We start from the raw sequence: 14,636 nt of genomic DNA, 5'->3' as shown, positions 1-14,636 counted from the left end.
AGGGTGGAGGGCACTGTCCCAAGCTTTGGGGGTTTGGGGCAGCTGTTTACAGATTCACTTCTACTTTTCAGTTCTTCGGGGGGGGGGGGGGAATCTAAGAGGAGGTGTGGTCTGGTGCTCTGGTCTGTGGGTGACCACAGGTGACCTATGCCCTGAGCTGAGAGGAAGGTCCCCACTCCCCTACCAGCAAGCTCTGTGGTTCTCCTGCTCCTCTTCTTCCTGCACAATAGTGTATTACCTCAGTGCTAGCACAGAGACCCCTGTGATCTCTTCCTGATCCCCTTACTATCCATAGACCAAGAGGTCTGGAAGCAGTTGCCACCAGGTGATTCAGTAGCTCCCAAGGACCCCTCCTGGTTGGCTGGGGTGGGTCTGTGCTGCTGAGGCCTGCGCTGGACTGCACTTGTCCTTGGCTATCTCTGGCCTAAAAAGACTGGAAACTGCCACCTCTGCCACTGCAGTCACCTGGCTGCCTATTACTGGGGCCGGCTGGGCTGGAACCACCTCTCAGTGGACCTTCCCAGCTGATCTTCTTACTTGTCTTGGGCTGGAAAACTTGTTTCACTCCAACTTTTTATGGACTGTGCCACTCTCGAGTTTGTTTAGGGGCTTTATTTAAAGATATTTGGAGTGGTTTGAGGGAGAGCTCAGGCAAGGCCTTGCCTTCACTCCACTGACTTGGCTCCATGGCTCCTCTTGTGATAACTGTGAGACCACCAGCTTCAGGGGGGTGCCTTCATTGCTTCCCCTCTCCCTCTCTCTTTTATCTCACTACTTTCTTCTTTCTAAGTTTTCAGGAACTTCTTCGGCTGGTTCTCCCACCTCTCTCCCCTCACCTTCTGAGTCCCTTTGTGGGATCCCCTTCTTAGGCATGCCCCCCATCCATGGTTGAGCTCCAAGCTTCTCCTGTATCCTTCCAGCTCTCATGGATTCATTTGTTCTGTATCTCTATGCCCTCAAAGCCACATATCAAGACTTCTGTTGGAATCAGCTTTTGTGGGGAACAAAGATGGAAAATTGCCGAGGGGCCTGAACAGATCAAGGTCTGTGAAAGTGATAGAATACTGGTGGGCCATAAGAATTGATGGAATCAAAGAACCTCAAAGACGGGTAGGATCCGAGGCAAAGTGAAATGAGTAAAACCAGATGAACAGCTGATGCAATAGCAACAATATTATAAAGACAAGCATCTTTGAAAGACTTAGGAACTTGGATCAAGATGATGACTAGCCCCAGCTCCAGAAGCCCAGAGAGAGAGAGAAAGAAAGAGCTGAGGGGTTCAGGGGCCGATGGAGAGATTTGGGGGAGCATGGGGGTGAAGAGGAATTAGACTATTTGTAATGGATTTTGTTTTTCTTGTTTTCTCATTTGGAGGAGAGGGAGGTGAGAGGAAGTGAATAAGGCCCTGAAAGCAATTAAAAGTTTTATAAGTTGCTGTTGCTCAGTTCAAGTAGCTGCACTGTAAAAAGATTGTACTAAGCTCTGGGAGACAAAACTAAAAAAAAAAAATGATAAAATCCCCGTCATCAAGACACCTATGGTTTATAGGGTTAGAATAGACAATATTAAGGTCTCTTTGTGATTGAAATCGAGGAACCTGCCCCCAAACCCTAGTCCGGATCATATGAACTCAAAATCCTTTTCCTCTGCTCCCTTATGTTTCTCATTCTTGATGTTCTAAAGTATTTTCCCACTCTCCCTTACAGATTAGCCTAAAGAATGGTCTCTATTCTTTTCTCAGTAGCAGCCGGCCCAGTAATTTCTGATTCATTTTTGTCTGTGAATCCTCTGTTCTGTCTGTGAAATCACAGATTTCAAACTCCTCTGAAGCAATGACTCGCAAGACCTGGGAGAATATTGATGAGTTATTTCACACAATGTTGGTCTTTCACCAGTTTTGATTAAGAAAAAACCCCATCTTTGGCCAGTTCCACTTTGAGATGCCCTTGCCAAAGCCCTTTATCTACTCTTGGCCTTGTCCTCCTCCCAGTCCTCCCATCTGTGTAAGGAAAGTGACACTGGTCATCCTGTCTGAACTGACCAGAAGAGAGATCCTTTTGTCCCAATGCTTAGGGAAATGAGGAAGAGGCCAGCATCCCTCCACTTGTCCACTCTGCTGTCCTGGTTGGTAGTCTTGGCCAAAGTCTTTCCCAGAAGTCTCAGAAGTTGGCAAAGTGCAGGAATGTCCACTGGGCCCAGAGAGATGGAGGGAATGTCCAGAGGCATGTTCAGAGGGGCTGGGAGACCTCAGGTAGCCCCCTGGGCTGTCCTGCTCTTCATCTGACCATTATCCTGCCCTTCCTTGATCCTCCTCTTTCCCCAGTGTAATGCTAACAACAGCAACAAAGGCATTATGTCGGCCTCTGTCTTTTTCACCAGCCTTGCCTTCCTCTTAGCTTGACCCATGCCAAGCTCCTGCGTCCATCGGGGCTGAGATGCCAAGCTAGGAGTGACCCCAAGGGCCATTTTATTCAAACAGACTAGAAAGCCCAGACCCAGGACTTGCCCACAGTAGTGGCCAAGCCTGATCTGAACTTGGGACCAAGTAAGACATCACAGGTGAAATCATGGGTGGGGAGAGAGGCAAGCAGGCTCAGTCCGGGTGGGGATGGGGGGCTCTTCCTGGAGTCCTGTCTTGCTAGGACTGGAGAGGCTGGGCAGCCCTTTGCAGGCAGGGCAGAGCAGGGGTGGCCAGGGAGGAAAGCAGCTCCAGCATGACTCTGGAGGCCAAGGGGGCTAAGGAACTTTGCCAGATGCCTGGTAGGGGAGGACTGGAAAATGGGGCCTCTCATGTTTAGTAAAGTTATTTATGGATTGAGATCTGAAATCAATGGCTCCTGCCCCGGCGGTGTTGATGCACACTACACATCTCTTATTGACCTCTGAAGGGGGAAAACAGCAGGATATGGGTAGGGCCCTGGCCGCCAGGACCACATTTCTGGAACCTGCTAGGGAGCCTAGGGACCCCCTTCATCTGCTAGGGAGCCCAGGGAATTCACCTTCAGGTGGGGCTCCAGGGATCCTGATTGTCTGTTGCCAGTTGCCCTGACTTCCTGACTTAAGATGTCCAGGTTTTCTCGGTGTGGTCCCAGCCCTCACAGTGCCGTCACATCCCATCTCTGCCTTAACTGACCGTGCACAGAAGCTGCTGTGGCCAAAGACTGGCCTTCCGTGGTAGGCCTCCCCACATCCAGGGGACACAAAGCTGAGCCACACCAGCTGGGCAGGCCGGCCTGTGGAGAGGACAGCGTCTGTCCCAGAGGAGGTAGCCAAAGAAGACCTCTAGAGCAGGCGAAGTACAGGCCCCCATCAGGGGCTCAGCTCATGAAAGATCCAGGGGTGCTTGGGCCGAGCCCCTGTGGGAGGGCAATAGTCCAGGCAACTGCCATCACGTGGGGCCAACACTGGTGTGGTCCTGATGTGTGTGAACCCTTGTGAGCTGCAGGACACCCGCAAGGCCTTCTGCAAGGCCAGCCTCCCCCTGGCCTGGGGTAGGAAGGTCTGGAGCCTAGTGAAGCTCCGACTGCATCAGACATTTAATTGGATGCCAAAGCTTGTTTTCCCTTCAGCTATTCTGGGTTTGAGGTCTCAGTTGGGGTGCTCTGTCTCTAGCCATCAGGGTTATTCCTTAATCCCCGGAGCCCATCTCTGGCCTCAGCAACCCCAAAGGCCTTGGGGTGTCATCCCCCTCCTAGAGCAGATCCATTTGCCGTCTCCTCTCTGTTGCCAACCCCTCCCATCCATCCATCATCTGTCCATCCCTTCTTGGATGGCAGTGCCCAGGATGACCTCCCCCTCCTTCCTGGCACTCTTGGGTCATGGGTCCTTTTCTGGGGGTAAGAGGCCATGACAGGACAGCGGTTGCCCCAAAAGTCTGGGACTGTGAATGGCAGCATTGACATTGTTGCTCCCCCTTGCCCGGCCAGCCTGGCATGGCCACTCTCCCTCCAGGGGTCAGTCAGCAAGCACTGGCCAAGAACCTTTCCTCCTTCACCCCCTTAGATCCGGCTACCTGTTCATTCTTTCCTGGTCCTCCCACATTGACTTCTCCGCATCCCACCATCTCCACCTTTAGGCTGTGAGTTCCTTGGGGGCAGGGATGCGGCACCTCCGAGCTGGGCACCCAGGAGGCCTGCCCCCAAGGAGCAGATCCACCCAAGATGATGTTCAGCTTAGGCTGAATCTGTGGAAATTGGTATAACCTCTACCAGGAGGCTTGTCACCTTAGGGAAGGAGGGAAGGGAAAAATTTGGAACTCAAAAGTTTATATAAAAAAATGAATGTTGGGAAAAAAATAAAATATAATTTTCAATTTATAGCAAATCTGTTTCAGGGGAAACAGTTGCCCCAAGGGTCTCAGGAGTGGCCTCAGGTCAGACCCTGTGTCTTTAAGTTGTTCTCTCTCACTCGGCAAAGTCTGAATGAGTGCTGAGTGCAAGTCCAGCTCTGAAAAGAGATGGGCTTTAGGAGGCCTGGGAGGGAGTCCAGGCCAAGCCCATGAGCCCTTTCAGAGACTAGAAACTGAGGCAGAGCCACTAATTCTTGGCCTTTACTGCACTTTCTGTGGTGAAGGTCTAGGGCAAATGACCAGACCCCCCCCCATGAGTCATCAGCAACACCTCTGGGCTTCATCTCCCTCCCGTGCTGGCCATGGGGGTCCCCCGTTGTGAGGAGCCCCGGACTTGGAAGGGTGTCTCCTGGTAGGTAGGCTGTGTCTAGGGAGTTTCCTTAGAGCCCCCTCACCCCGGCACCCTCTTTTGGTCTGGTTTTAGAGGCTAGCTGGCCTGAGAAGAGATTGGAGGCATTGAATAGGAGTTAGCGGTGTAGAGTTCGTAATCAAGCCGGGTTGGAATATTCCAGTTTCCTTATAAAGAAACATTGACATCAACACTTACCAGAGCAAAGTGGCTCAGGAGACAATGGAAAGTGTTTGTAATGGAAAAGTTAGCAGATGAGAAAAGAAGTTCTCTGGGGACGATGGCAGGCTCTACTGACCTCTGCTACAGGTTGGAGAAGCAAATCAAACCATCTGTGGCACAAGCCAGGGGCAATCTGGAGGGGCTGGAAGAGTCCTGATCATGCCTCTGCCCCCAGGGCAGTGGGGCACCCACCTCCCTCACTTGACCTTGCAGTCACCCCCCAAACGCTCTGTCTGTCTTTGGTCCTGGGTAACTGGGGGGGGGGGGCTTCCTCTGCTCAAGTCTCCCACTTGGTTCAAAAAATGTTCTTTTCAATAAGAGCATCCCTTTGATCCATCCACCGCATCCTCTGTCAAGATGGACAATGGAGACCCAACTAGCATGGAAAGAGGCTTCAGAACACGCCAGCTTTCAACTGACTCCAAGCCAGAGTAGCTGGAGGCTGCAGCTGGGGACTCTGGGGGTCAGAGAAAGCAAATCAAAGGGAAAAGATTTTTTAAAACTGATGGACAGAATATCTCTTGGTGATATGTCTGGTCCGTAGCCTGCTGGCCCAGAGCCCCAACATAGACAGCAGCCAGGAGGGAGGTAGAGGATCCCCCGAGGAGAAAAGGCTGGGAGGTGGTGAATGCAGAGGGGAACCCCATGAGAAAGAGAGGGAGCAGGGTCTGCTTACCTTGTGCCCCTCCCGGGGTGTCTGGGGGGCACTCATTTATTTAGCAAACTTGGCAGACGGACTTACCCCCAACTCCAACAGTGTCTTCTCCTTTTTACCTTGCACACCCCCACCCCCGCATTCTGATGGGTGATGCCTCTGACAACTTCTCAGAAGAATAGTTTTAACTACACAAAATAAAATAGGATTAAAAAGGAAATTTATGTTGAAATTCTCCCATCAAAGTATTTGTTGTAAACTCAGTGTAAGAACTGATCTGTAATAAGGCTTTTTGTGGCCAATAAAGGCCCTCCTGACTCCCATCCCCAGATCTCACTCCAGGAGTTTTGTGTTAGTCAGTTAAGAACTGATTGGAGGGAAGGGAGGAATGGGATTGGGCTGGGGGGGGGGGGGGTCAAGGAGAGTGAAAAATAGGAGGGGTTTGGAGTTGGGGAGGGGTCACCATAGCCCTGTGACTTTGGAGAGCACCGAACAGTCAGATGACCTGGGCCTTGGCCTGGCCAGTCCTCGATCCTCCAAGGCCCAGATCCTCCCATTCTGGCCAGTCGATCTGAGAGGAGGTTCGGGGCCAAGGGGCATGAGTGGATCTCAGGGTGGGTTCAGGGTGGACTGGAGAGAAGCGGGGTCCTACATATGCACACACATGTACCCACATGCTTCCACACTTGTTGGGCCCCAGGATTAAAGCCAGAGGGAAATGGGAGCTTCCTGATTGTCCAGAACCAGAAGTGGTAGTCACCCAAGCCAAGGGGTCACCAGAGCCGATAATTCCCGGGTTCCTCCTTTAACGAAAATGTGAAAACTCTGGAGTTTTCAGCCCTACTGGATCAGCTGGGCTGCTACTGGGAGGGATGGGGTGGGGGTTGGGAGGGAGCCTCCACACTGGGAGGCCGAGAATGGGGCTGCATGCGGGTTCCTCATGACTTCTCTGTTCTCTTTCTGCAGCACATTAAACTTGTTGCCGAGTCACTGAAGGAGGAAGGGAGGGAAGAAGAGAAGAAAACCCTTTAGGGCCTATGACTTCCCTGGGCATCCTGGCAGAATTGGCTCAGCGCAGTGGACATCCTCGGCTCTGCCTCAGAGGGCTGCCCCTGCCGGCCCACCCTAGCTGGGTGGGGTGGAGGGGTTAACCAGCATTCCTCTTCCTACAGGCTTGCCCCCAGCCCCTCTGGGCAGCCACTCCAGCTTCAGAATCCACTGGGGAAGCAGGCACTGGGGCTCCCAAGCAGGGCTTCCTGCACCTTCCCCTCTTGCTCTGCTGAGGAGGAGGGGGTCACTATGCATCAGGCCTGGCCTCTGGACCATTCCCCACCCTGGCTTCTTCCTTCTTATGGCCCAATTTCTATCCCAGGTAGCTTTTAAGCACCCCTTTATCTTACTTCAGAGCTCCCGATTCCCCCCAGTCTGCCCGAGGCGTGGATGCCAACTCCGCTCACTGACCCTGGTCACCACTCCTGGCAGCCTCTTCGGGCAGGTAGGGCTCTCTGTTTGCTGGTCACTCAATTCTCCAGGGGGAGTGGACCCTCTGGGCTCTGGTGTATTGGGCTCAAGTTCTCTTTCTTGTTAGAACGATGTAACAGCTATTAAAGACAAAGCTGCAGGACTGGCTATTATTGGTTTTGTGTGTGTGAGTGTGTGTCTAAGTGTGTCTGAGTGTGAGTCTGTGTGTGTCAGTGGGTGGGTGTGGGGGTGTGTGTGTGTGCTGAATTGTCCTCCTGATGTGTTCTCTCCAGGGGCAGGTCTTGTTCCCTTGCCTCAGGCGGAGCCTTCACCTGTGTTTCCTCATCTCTGTTGATCTAGGACCCTCCCCCACCCAGGTGCCCATGCCATCCCTGAGACCCTTGGGAAGAAGAAGAAAGGGAAGGCTTTCCCACGTCCCCCCGGTACCCAGTCCATGGAGGGATGAGGCCAGGATCTTGTCCCTGAGAGACCCGACTGTGCTGCCCTGGGGGCCCCAGGGGACACCTGGGAGCCTGGGCAGGGCGACTCCCCAAGCTTCCATCCAGAAAAGGAGTGAGCAAATGAAACACCCCCCATCCCCCCACCCCCAGGGGAGAAGTGAGGTGATGGCCCTCACAGCAGGTCAGAGCAGGAGCAGGAGCAGACCGGCTCAGGGAGGAAGCCCCAGAGGAAACCTTAGCCTCAGTCAAACATCGGGGGCTGCCCGGGACTAGGTGGGCTCCCTGAAGGGCCTCAGTTACTCCACCTAAAAGAAAGAGGAAGGGCCAGAAGGGGCCCCTTGGATTCCATCATTGATCCCTTGTGAGGCCAATCCATCTGAAACCAGTCTCTTCCAAAAGCCCCCCTGCCCCCTCCATATTCTAGATACATAGTATGTGAGCATTGCTGATGACTGGGGGGTGGGAAGAGCTTGTCATGACCAGAACATAGGTTCAGCACCCCAGTTCAGAAGCTTCCCTGTAACTCCCTGCCTGGGTAGGGTGAGGACAGGCTGTTGGAGAGCAAGCTGCCCCTTCTCTCAACCCCCCCTCGACCACACACACACACACACACACACACACACACACATACACACACTCACTGCAAACATACACACACCATACACCACACACACACTGTCATTGACTTCCCCAAATTGTCCTGGGTTGATACAGACTGGTCAGCTGGTCACAAGTGTGAGGAGGCTGGGGAGGCAGGCCGAGGCTGGGAGCCAAGTGGAGGAGGGAGGATCAGACGTGACAATTCTTAGGCCCAGGTGTGGCATCCACCGGGCTGTGCAGCACATTCTTATAGCCTCTTTTGAGGGAGACCCCAAGAGCTTGGCTGGGTTCTGCAGCCAAGAGGAGAAGACCAGAAGTCAGCCCTCTCTGTTGGAGACCAAAGCATTGTGCAGATGGTTGCTCAGAGAGCCAGGGGTTCTGTCAAGCTGCCTCACCAATGAGCTTTCTTCTCAATGCAAGAAGTCAGGACACTGGAGGCAGGAAGGGTGGTGAGGCTGACCTCCCATCCCCCAGTTCCCTGTGGCCTTGGCTCCCATGACCGTCAGCTCCACTCTTCATCATCCCTTTGGACCCTCTCCAGATCCATCTCGCCAGTGTCCATGATCTCCCAGCCTGCCAGTGTGGCCTCCTCAAGTCTACCATGGTTGGTGGCTTGGACCCACGAGAAGGGGTCATAGCCCCATGTGTTAAGCCCAGCCTCCATCTAGGTTCTTCTGGAACAAAAGCATCTCCCTGCTCTGCTCAGGCAGACGAGGACAAGAACCCATGGGCTGCACACCCTTAGCAAGGTGGGGAGAAAGAGGATCAGACTTTGGGGAAAACAGGTGGGAGTAGGGCAGCTTCTGGGGGAAGCAAATCCTAGAGATCCCCGCCCCCGACCTTGCTTCTGCCCTCCTGATGACTTCTGCTCCAGGTATTGTCTGGGCCCCTGGAGAACAGGCCTGTCTCCCCTTTGTGTGGGATCCCCAAGCTCAGGACTTGCCAAGTTCTAAATGAATCCTCTCCATTCTTTGTGGGGGGAGGCACGTGAAGCAACCTAATTTACTATCATCTCTGAGACTATGGAACCAGGGTAAGACCCCTGACTTTGGTTCCTCATTTCCTAAATCTGCAAAGTAGGAATGACAACTTTACAGAGCTGATGGGAAGAAATATGTTGAAAAACCTAAAAATGCTACCAAAAGGTGTTTCATTGCTGTCTAGTTCTAAAAAGTCGTGCAGGATTTTCACCAGAAATCTGTGAAGTCAGTTGGCTTCACGTGCACCAGAGCAAGCAGCTATCTCTCAAGGGTGCAGCCTGCACCATGAGAAAGTTCTTCCCCCTCCAGAGGGACAGACCTGGTTCACCCCACAGGACTCTCTTTACCCTCAGAGAGGGAATGATAATGATGGAATCTCTTAGGTGCCTCACCACAATCCTTACAATGCAGCCGATACATCACCCTCAACTATTGATCACGACAGGACGAGAATTCATTTTCTTCTTAGTCTGGTTCTGTCAACGCTTCTAAAATCACCTCTGCTTTCAGACCAGAAGAATACTGCACAAAACATTGTGTGATGAGCAACTAAGAGGGACTTGCCCTCCTCAGCAGTACAGATGATGACAGAGAAGACTTGTGATGGAATATACCATCAACATCCAGAAGAGGAACTGGTGCATGATCTTCGATTTTTAAAATGTTTTATGTTTTTCCCTTTCATTGTTATTCTTCCATTTTGCTCTGATTCTTATTTCACAACATAATCAATTTGGACATATGCATAACTATATTGGATTACTCGTCAAGGGGGGAGGGAAGAAAAATGTGCTTGTATTGCTTGTATTGACCTTACAAAAAAGTGGTTTTTGAAAAATAAGTTAATTTATTTTTACAAATTGCCACTGCTTTGTCTTCTGCAAAGGAAAATCCGCCCCTCCTCCCCAGATTTGTCAACCTGAAGTTGAACCATGTGATAGATAATTAATCAGTCACCAAGCAGGAAGCACTAGGCACTGGATGACAAAGGCAAAAGTAAAACTTTACCTGCTCTCAACATGCTTAGATTTTATTGGACTAAAACATCCCACCTTTTCCTCCCCCTTCCCTCCTTTCTCACTGCTCCAGAAGAAATGCGACCTGGCTGATTGGTCTGAAGCAAGAAAAAATTCAGCACCAAATCAGCCCAGTGGCTGGCTGTCCCATCCACCCCACTAAACCAAGGGGCTCAAAAAAAGCTTAAGACCAACTCAAGTTCAGATTCTCCCAGGAAAAGGAAGAGAGCCTAGCCATTGCCATATTTCTCTTTCTATCTGTGGCACCCCGAACAAGTCACTGGTCCTCATGGGGACTCAGTTTCCTCACCTATGAGGTGAGGGATTGAGACAGGATGACTAAGGTCCTGTCTAGCTCATCTGATTCATATTTCTGCCATCCGTACAATCATCAACAAAGCAAACATCATTCTGCTCTTCCAATCATTCTAAAGAATGAAGAAGCAATGACTGGGACAGAGCCCAAGGCCAGCAATATAAAAAGGAATTTCCTAAATTATGTACTGACCAATCAAACAAGCCAAGTTTTATATTAGCAGCCCCTAAGACCACCTCCAGCCCCAAACGTTTCCCATAAAGCCTTAAATCTATGGCACAATGCTTTCATTTCTGCTGGTCCACTGGGCATCACTGCTGCCTGTCACACGACCAACTCAAGTTCAGCTTGGTCAACCATCTGCAGCATGTCTTCAACATATGGCTGGGCACCATCTTGCTTCCTCTCCCACAAGCAAGAAAACCTGGGCTTAATTTCACTCTTCTTCCTCCTCCTGTCTTGAGGAGACCTACAAGTAACAACTAGATAAAGAGGAGAAATCAAAGGCCATGCAAACCCAGAAAGGAGGAGGAAGGTGGTTATCAGTATCAAATGCTGAAGAGCTGGAAAAAAACCCAACTTGAATTTGGCCATTGAGAGTTCATTGAAGGGTGGCTAGGTGTCACAATGGATAGAGCACTGGCCCTGGAGTCAGGAGTACCTGAGTTCAAATCCGACCTCAGACACTTAATAATTACCTAGCCGTGTGGCCTTGGGCAAGTCACTTAACCTCATTGCCTTGCAAAAACCTAAAAAAAAGTTCATTGACAAATTTTGACAGTTTTACTTGAATGATGAGGTCAAAAGTCAGATTGCTGAGGGTTGAGAAGACAGTGATAGATGCATATAGAAGGCAAGAAACACATTACTCAAAGAAATTGCTCAATTTTGTGAAATGGGCATTGGATGGTGAGTCAGAACATGATGCTTACATAGCACTGGGTTGGCAAAGCAAGGAGTGTAGGCATTAACATCCGTGTTGTGCAAATGAGAGGGCAAAGCTATGAGGACAAGCAACTTTGCCATGATCGGACAGTCAGGACAGACTCTAGGTTTGATTCCCAACTCCAACATTTATGGAAACTTGGATTCTCGTTTTTCTTACCTGTAAAATGGAGATGCTTCATTGGCACTAGGATGAGGATCAAAATGAGAAAGTTGATAGGAAAAAGCTGTGTTGGAAGGCATCGCTCAGTCTCCACCCTCTCCAGTGCTGCTCAAATGAAGGCCACCTGGCCTTTTCCTTTATTAGGAGCAGACTTGCTGCTATGGGTGCCATGATGCACACCGTTGGATCTCTACTCCCCTTCTCCCAATCAGAGAGCACAAAGCAGGACAGAGAACCAATTCAGACCTTCCCTGTCCTTCAAGGCCCACGTAAATCATCCTTTCTGGTCTTTGGACTTGCACCCACCACAGGACCTCATCCACAGTAAGCAGCTTAATAAATGTGTTTATAATGTCAACATTTCCTAAGGGGACCTAGCAGGTCTCATTGTGCCAAGGTCCAGGAGCTGAACTCTAGTCAAATCTTACTTAAGCTACCTCCTCACTTCTCACTGGCTCACTTTTGCCAATTGAGAACTCTTCAGTGGATGCAATTATTCTTCATCTGTTGTCTAATCTCATTTGCAGCAAGGCCATTTTATTCCCTCCTAATTCTCTCTCCCACTGATCACAGGGGCTGCTCCAAAACATCTCTTCTTTCCTCATGCCTCTTGTACCAGAGAAGGAAGAAGTCCTATTCTTGACTGAGGATCTCAACTCTACCTAAAACACTGAAGCATTTCACAGTGACCTGACCTCTTCTCATATCAAAGCCCCTTGACTGATTATCATCCCTCCTCCTTTCTTCTACTCTCGTTACAAAGGGCCCCTTTTCACCAAGTCCAGTCCCTCTTGGGGCACCCCAACAAAAGAGATATTTGTAAAGCCCTTCTCACAGTGTCTAACATAAAGTAGATGCTTAAAGAATTCCCTTCTCCCCTGGACCCCTTCCCCTCTCATCTTAAGCAGTTTGTCCCCTCTCATTTCTTCTCTTTAATCATCAGTCTATCTACTAGTGCCTTCCTTGCTATCTAAAATCATACCCAAATCTCCCCATCCTTAACAGTCTCTCTCCTGCCTCCCTGGCTTTCACCTCTCCTTTTTCAGCATTCTCCCTAAAAAAAAGTATTTCTCTTGGGGAATTCTCTCTTCTCAGCACCTCCAATTTTTCACTCTCTTCTAAACCCTCTGTGGGTCTGGCTTCTGACTTCAACATACAACCAGAACTGCCAAAAATCAAACTCTTTTTTAAGCATTTAAAATTTTATCTTGTTACATTTTTCCAATTACATCTAAAAATTTTTTTACAAAAAATTGTTTCAAAATCTCTCTCCTTACCACCCTCCTCCACTCCTTGAGAAGGCAAGCAATAAGATATAAATTATATATGTGAAATCATGCAAAACATTTTCATATTAACCATGTTGTAAAAGAAAACACTGACACAAAAATCACAATAAAAATAAAGAAAAAAGTCAGCTTCAATTTGCTTTCAGAATTCCTCAGTTCTCTTTCTGGAGGTGGATCGCATTTTTAAAATTATCTTGCACTGTTGTATTAACTAGAGTAGCTAAGCCTTTGAACAGTTAATCATCAATACATTTCGTACATAATTTGCATTAAAAGTTGCAGGTTTCGGGGCGCCTAGGTAGTGCAGTGGATAGAGCACCGGCCCTGGAGTCAGGAGGACCCAAGTTCAAATCTGACCTCAGACACTTAATAATGACCTAGCTGTGTGGCCTTGGGCAAGCCACTTAACCCCATTTGCCTTGCAAAAACTAAAAAAAAAAAAAGTTGCAGGTTTTATTTGTAACTACAAAATCTAATCAGCATTAAGGTGGTTTTTCTTCCTCCTCATCCTGCCTGAATGGTCTCTATCATCTGCTCTGGGCCGTCTCCTCTTCCATCTGCTGCTTTTAACCATTCTCTCCTCAGCTGCAGCAGCAGGTGTGGAGGCAGCTGACCTTGTCACCCCAACTTTGAGACCAGGGCTTTGAAGCCAGACTCTGTACAATGCCAGACTTTGCAGCCCCTGGCAGCTGGCCTTGCTTCCCTGATGGAGGAAAAATCCAAGTTCAACATAGGCTGGAACCCAAACATGTGAACCAGCCTGGTGATGCTGGGAGTGTGCACACCCTTCTGGAGGATGCCATTGAGTTCTTTCTAGAGGTCTCAGACAAGGTTTGCATTGGGGAATGTGTCCAAAAACCAGAAGCTTAGCCACAAGTAGATAAGAAGCCAAAAAAAAGTAATAAAAATGATTACTTATTTTTTAATATTCTTTTTAAAAAAAACTTGCATTCTAAAAGTCTCTCCCCTCTTACCTCCCCTTCCATCCATTAAGAAGGCATACATGTGAAATCATACAAAATATATTTCAATATTAGCCATACAGAGAGAAAAGGCAAGAAAAGTGGAAAAAAGTATGCTTCAATCTGTATTCAAAGCTCATCAGTTCTCTCTCTGGAGGAGGAGAGCATTTTTTATCAGGAGTCTTTTATAACTCTTGGTTCATTGTATTGAACAAAGAAGCTAAGCCTTTTCTTTGTTTATCATCATTACAATGCTGCCTTTACCATCTACAGGGATCTTCTGGTTCTGCTCATTTCTCTTTACATCAGTTCATAGAAGTCTTTCCAGGTTTTTTTTCTGAAAGCATGCTGCTAATCATTTCTTTTTTTTGGTTTTGTTTTGTTTAGGTTTTTACAAGGCAAATGGGGTTACGTGGCTTGCCCAAAGCCACACAGCTAGGTAATGATTAAGTGTCTGAGACCGGATTTGAACCCAGGTACTCCTGACTCCAAGGCCGGTGCTTTATTCACTACGCCACCTAGCCGCCCCTAATCATTTCTTATAGCACAATAACATTCCATGACAAGCAAATGCAACTTATTCAACTGTCCAATTTCCAGTCTTTTTGTAACCACAAAAAGACCTGCTATAAATATTTTTGTATGTAGACGTCCTTCCCCCCCCCCCCTTTTTTTTATATCTCTTTGGGTATATAGTCCAGGGGTAGTGATATTTCAGGGTCATCATTTTCTAGACCCATGGCCAATTCTAAATTGTTCTCCAAAATGGTTGGATCAGTTTACATCTTCAACAATGCATTAATGTCCCAATTTTACCATAACCCAGAATTTGTCATTCTCCTTTTCTGTTCCTGAGTTGTTTTAATATC

At 49.0% G+C, this 14,636-nt stretch overlaps 1 protein-coding gene across 6 annotated transcripts in view; it reads left to right on the top strand.

Moving 5' to 3' along the window:
• Positions 1-7,365, top strand: part of ANO10 (anoctamin 10) — a 184,198-nt gene extending 176,833 nt beyond the window's left edge. For 3 of the 6 annotated variants that reach the window (XM_074195593.1, XM_074195594.1, XM_074195596.1), the window contains exon 13: positions 6,541-7,358. In XM_074195593.1, coding sequence (XP_074051694.1) covers positions 6,541-6,606 — 66 coding nt within the window. In that variant the 3' untranslated portion in view covers positions 6,607-7,358. Of the gene's footprint in view, positions 1-6,540 lie in introns of all 6 variants that reach the window. The other 3 variants (XM_074195592.1, XM_074195591.1, XM_074195597.1) reach the window with 2 other exon arrangements.
• Positions 7,366-14,636: the final 7,271 nt, after the last annotated feature.

The sequence above is a fragment of the Macrotis lagotis genome, chromosome 7 (assembly GCF_037893015.1).
Source record: "Macrotis lagotis isolate mMagLag1 chromosome 7, bilby.v1.9.chrom.fasta, whole genome shotgun sequence".
Lineage (NCBI taxonomy): Eukaryota > Metazoa > Chordata > Mammalia > Peramelemorphia > Peramelidae > Macrotis > Macrotis lagotis.
The sequence above is the reverse complement of the archived record's forward strand: the minus strand, read 5'-3'. Positions and strand labels throughout refer to the sequence as shown.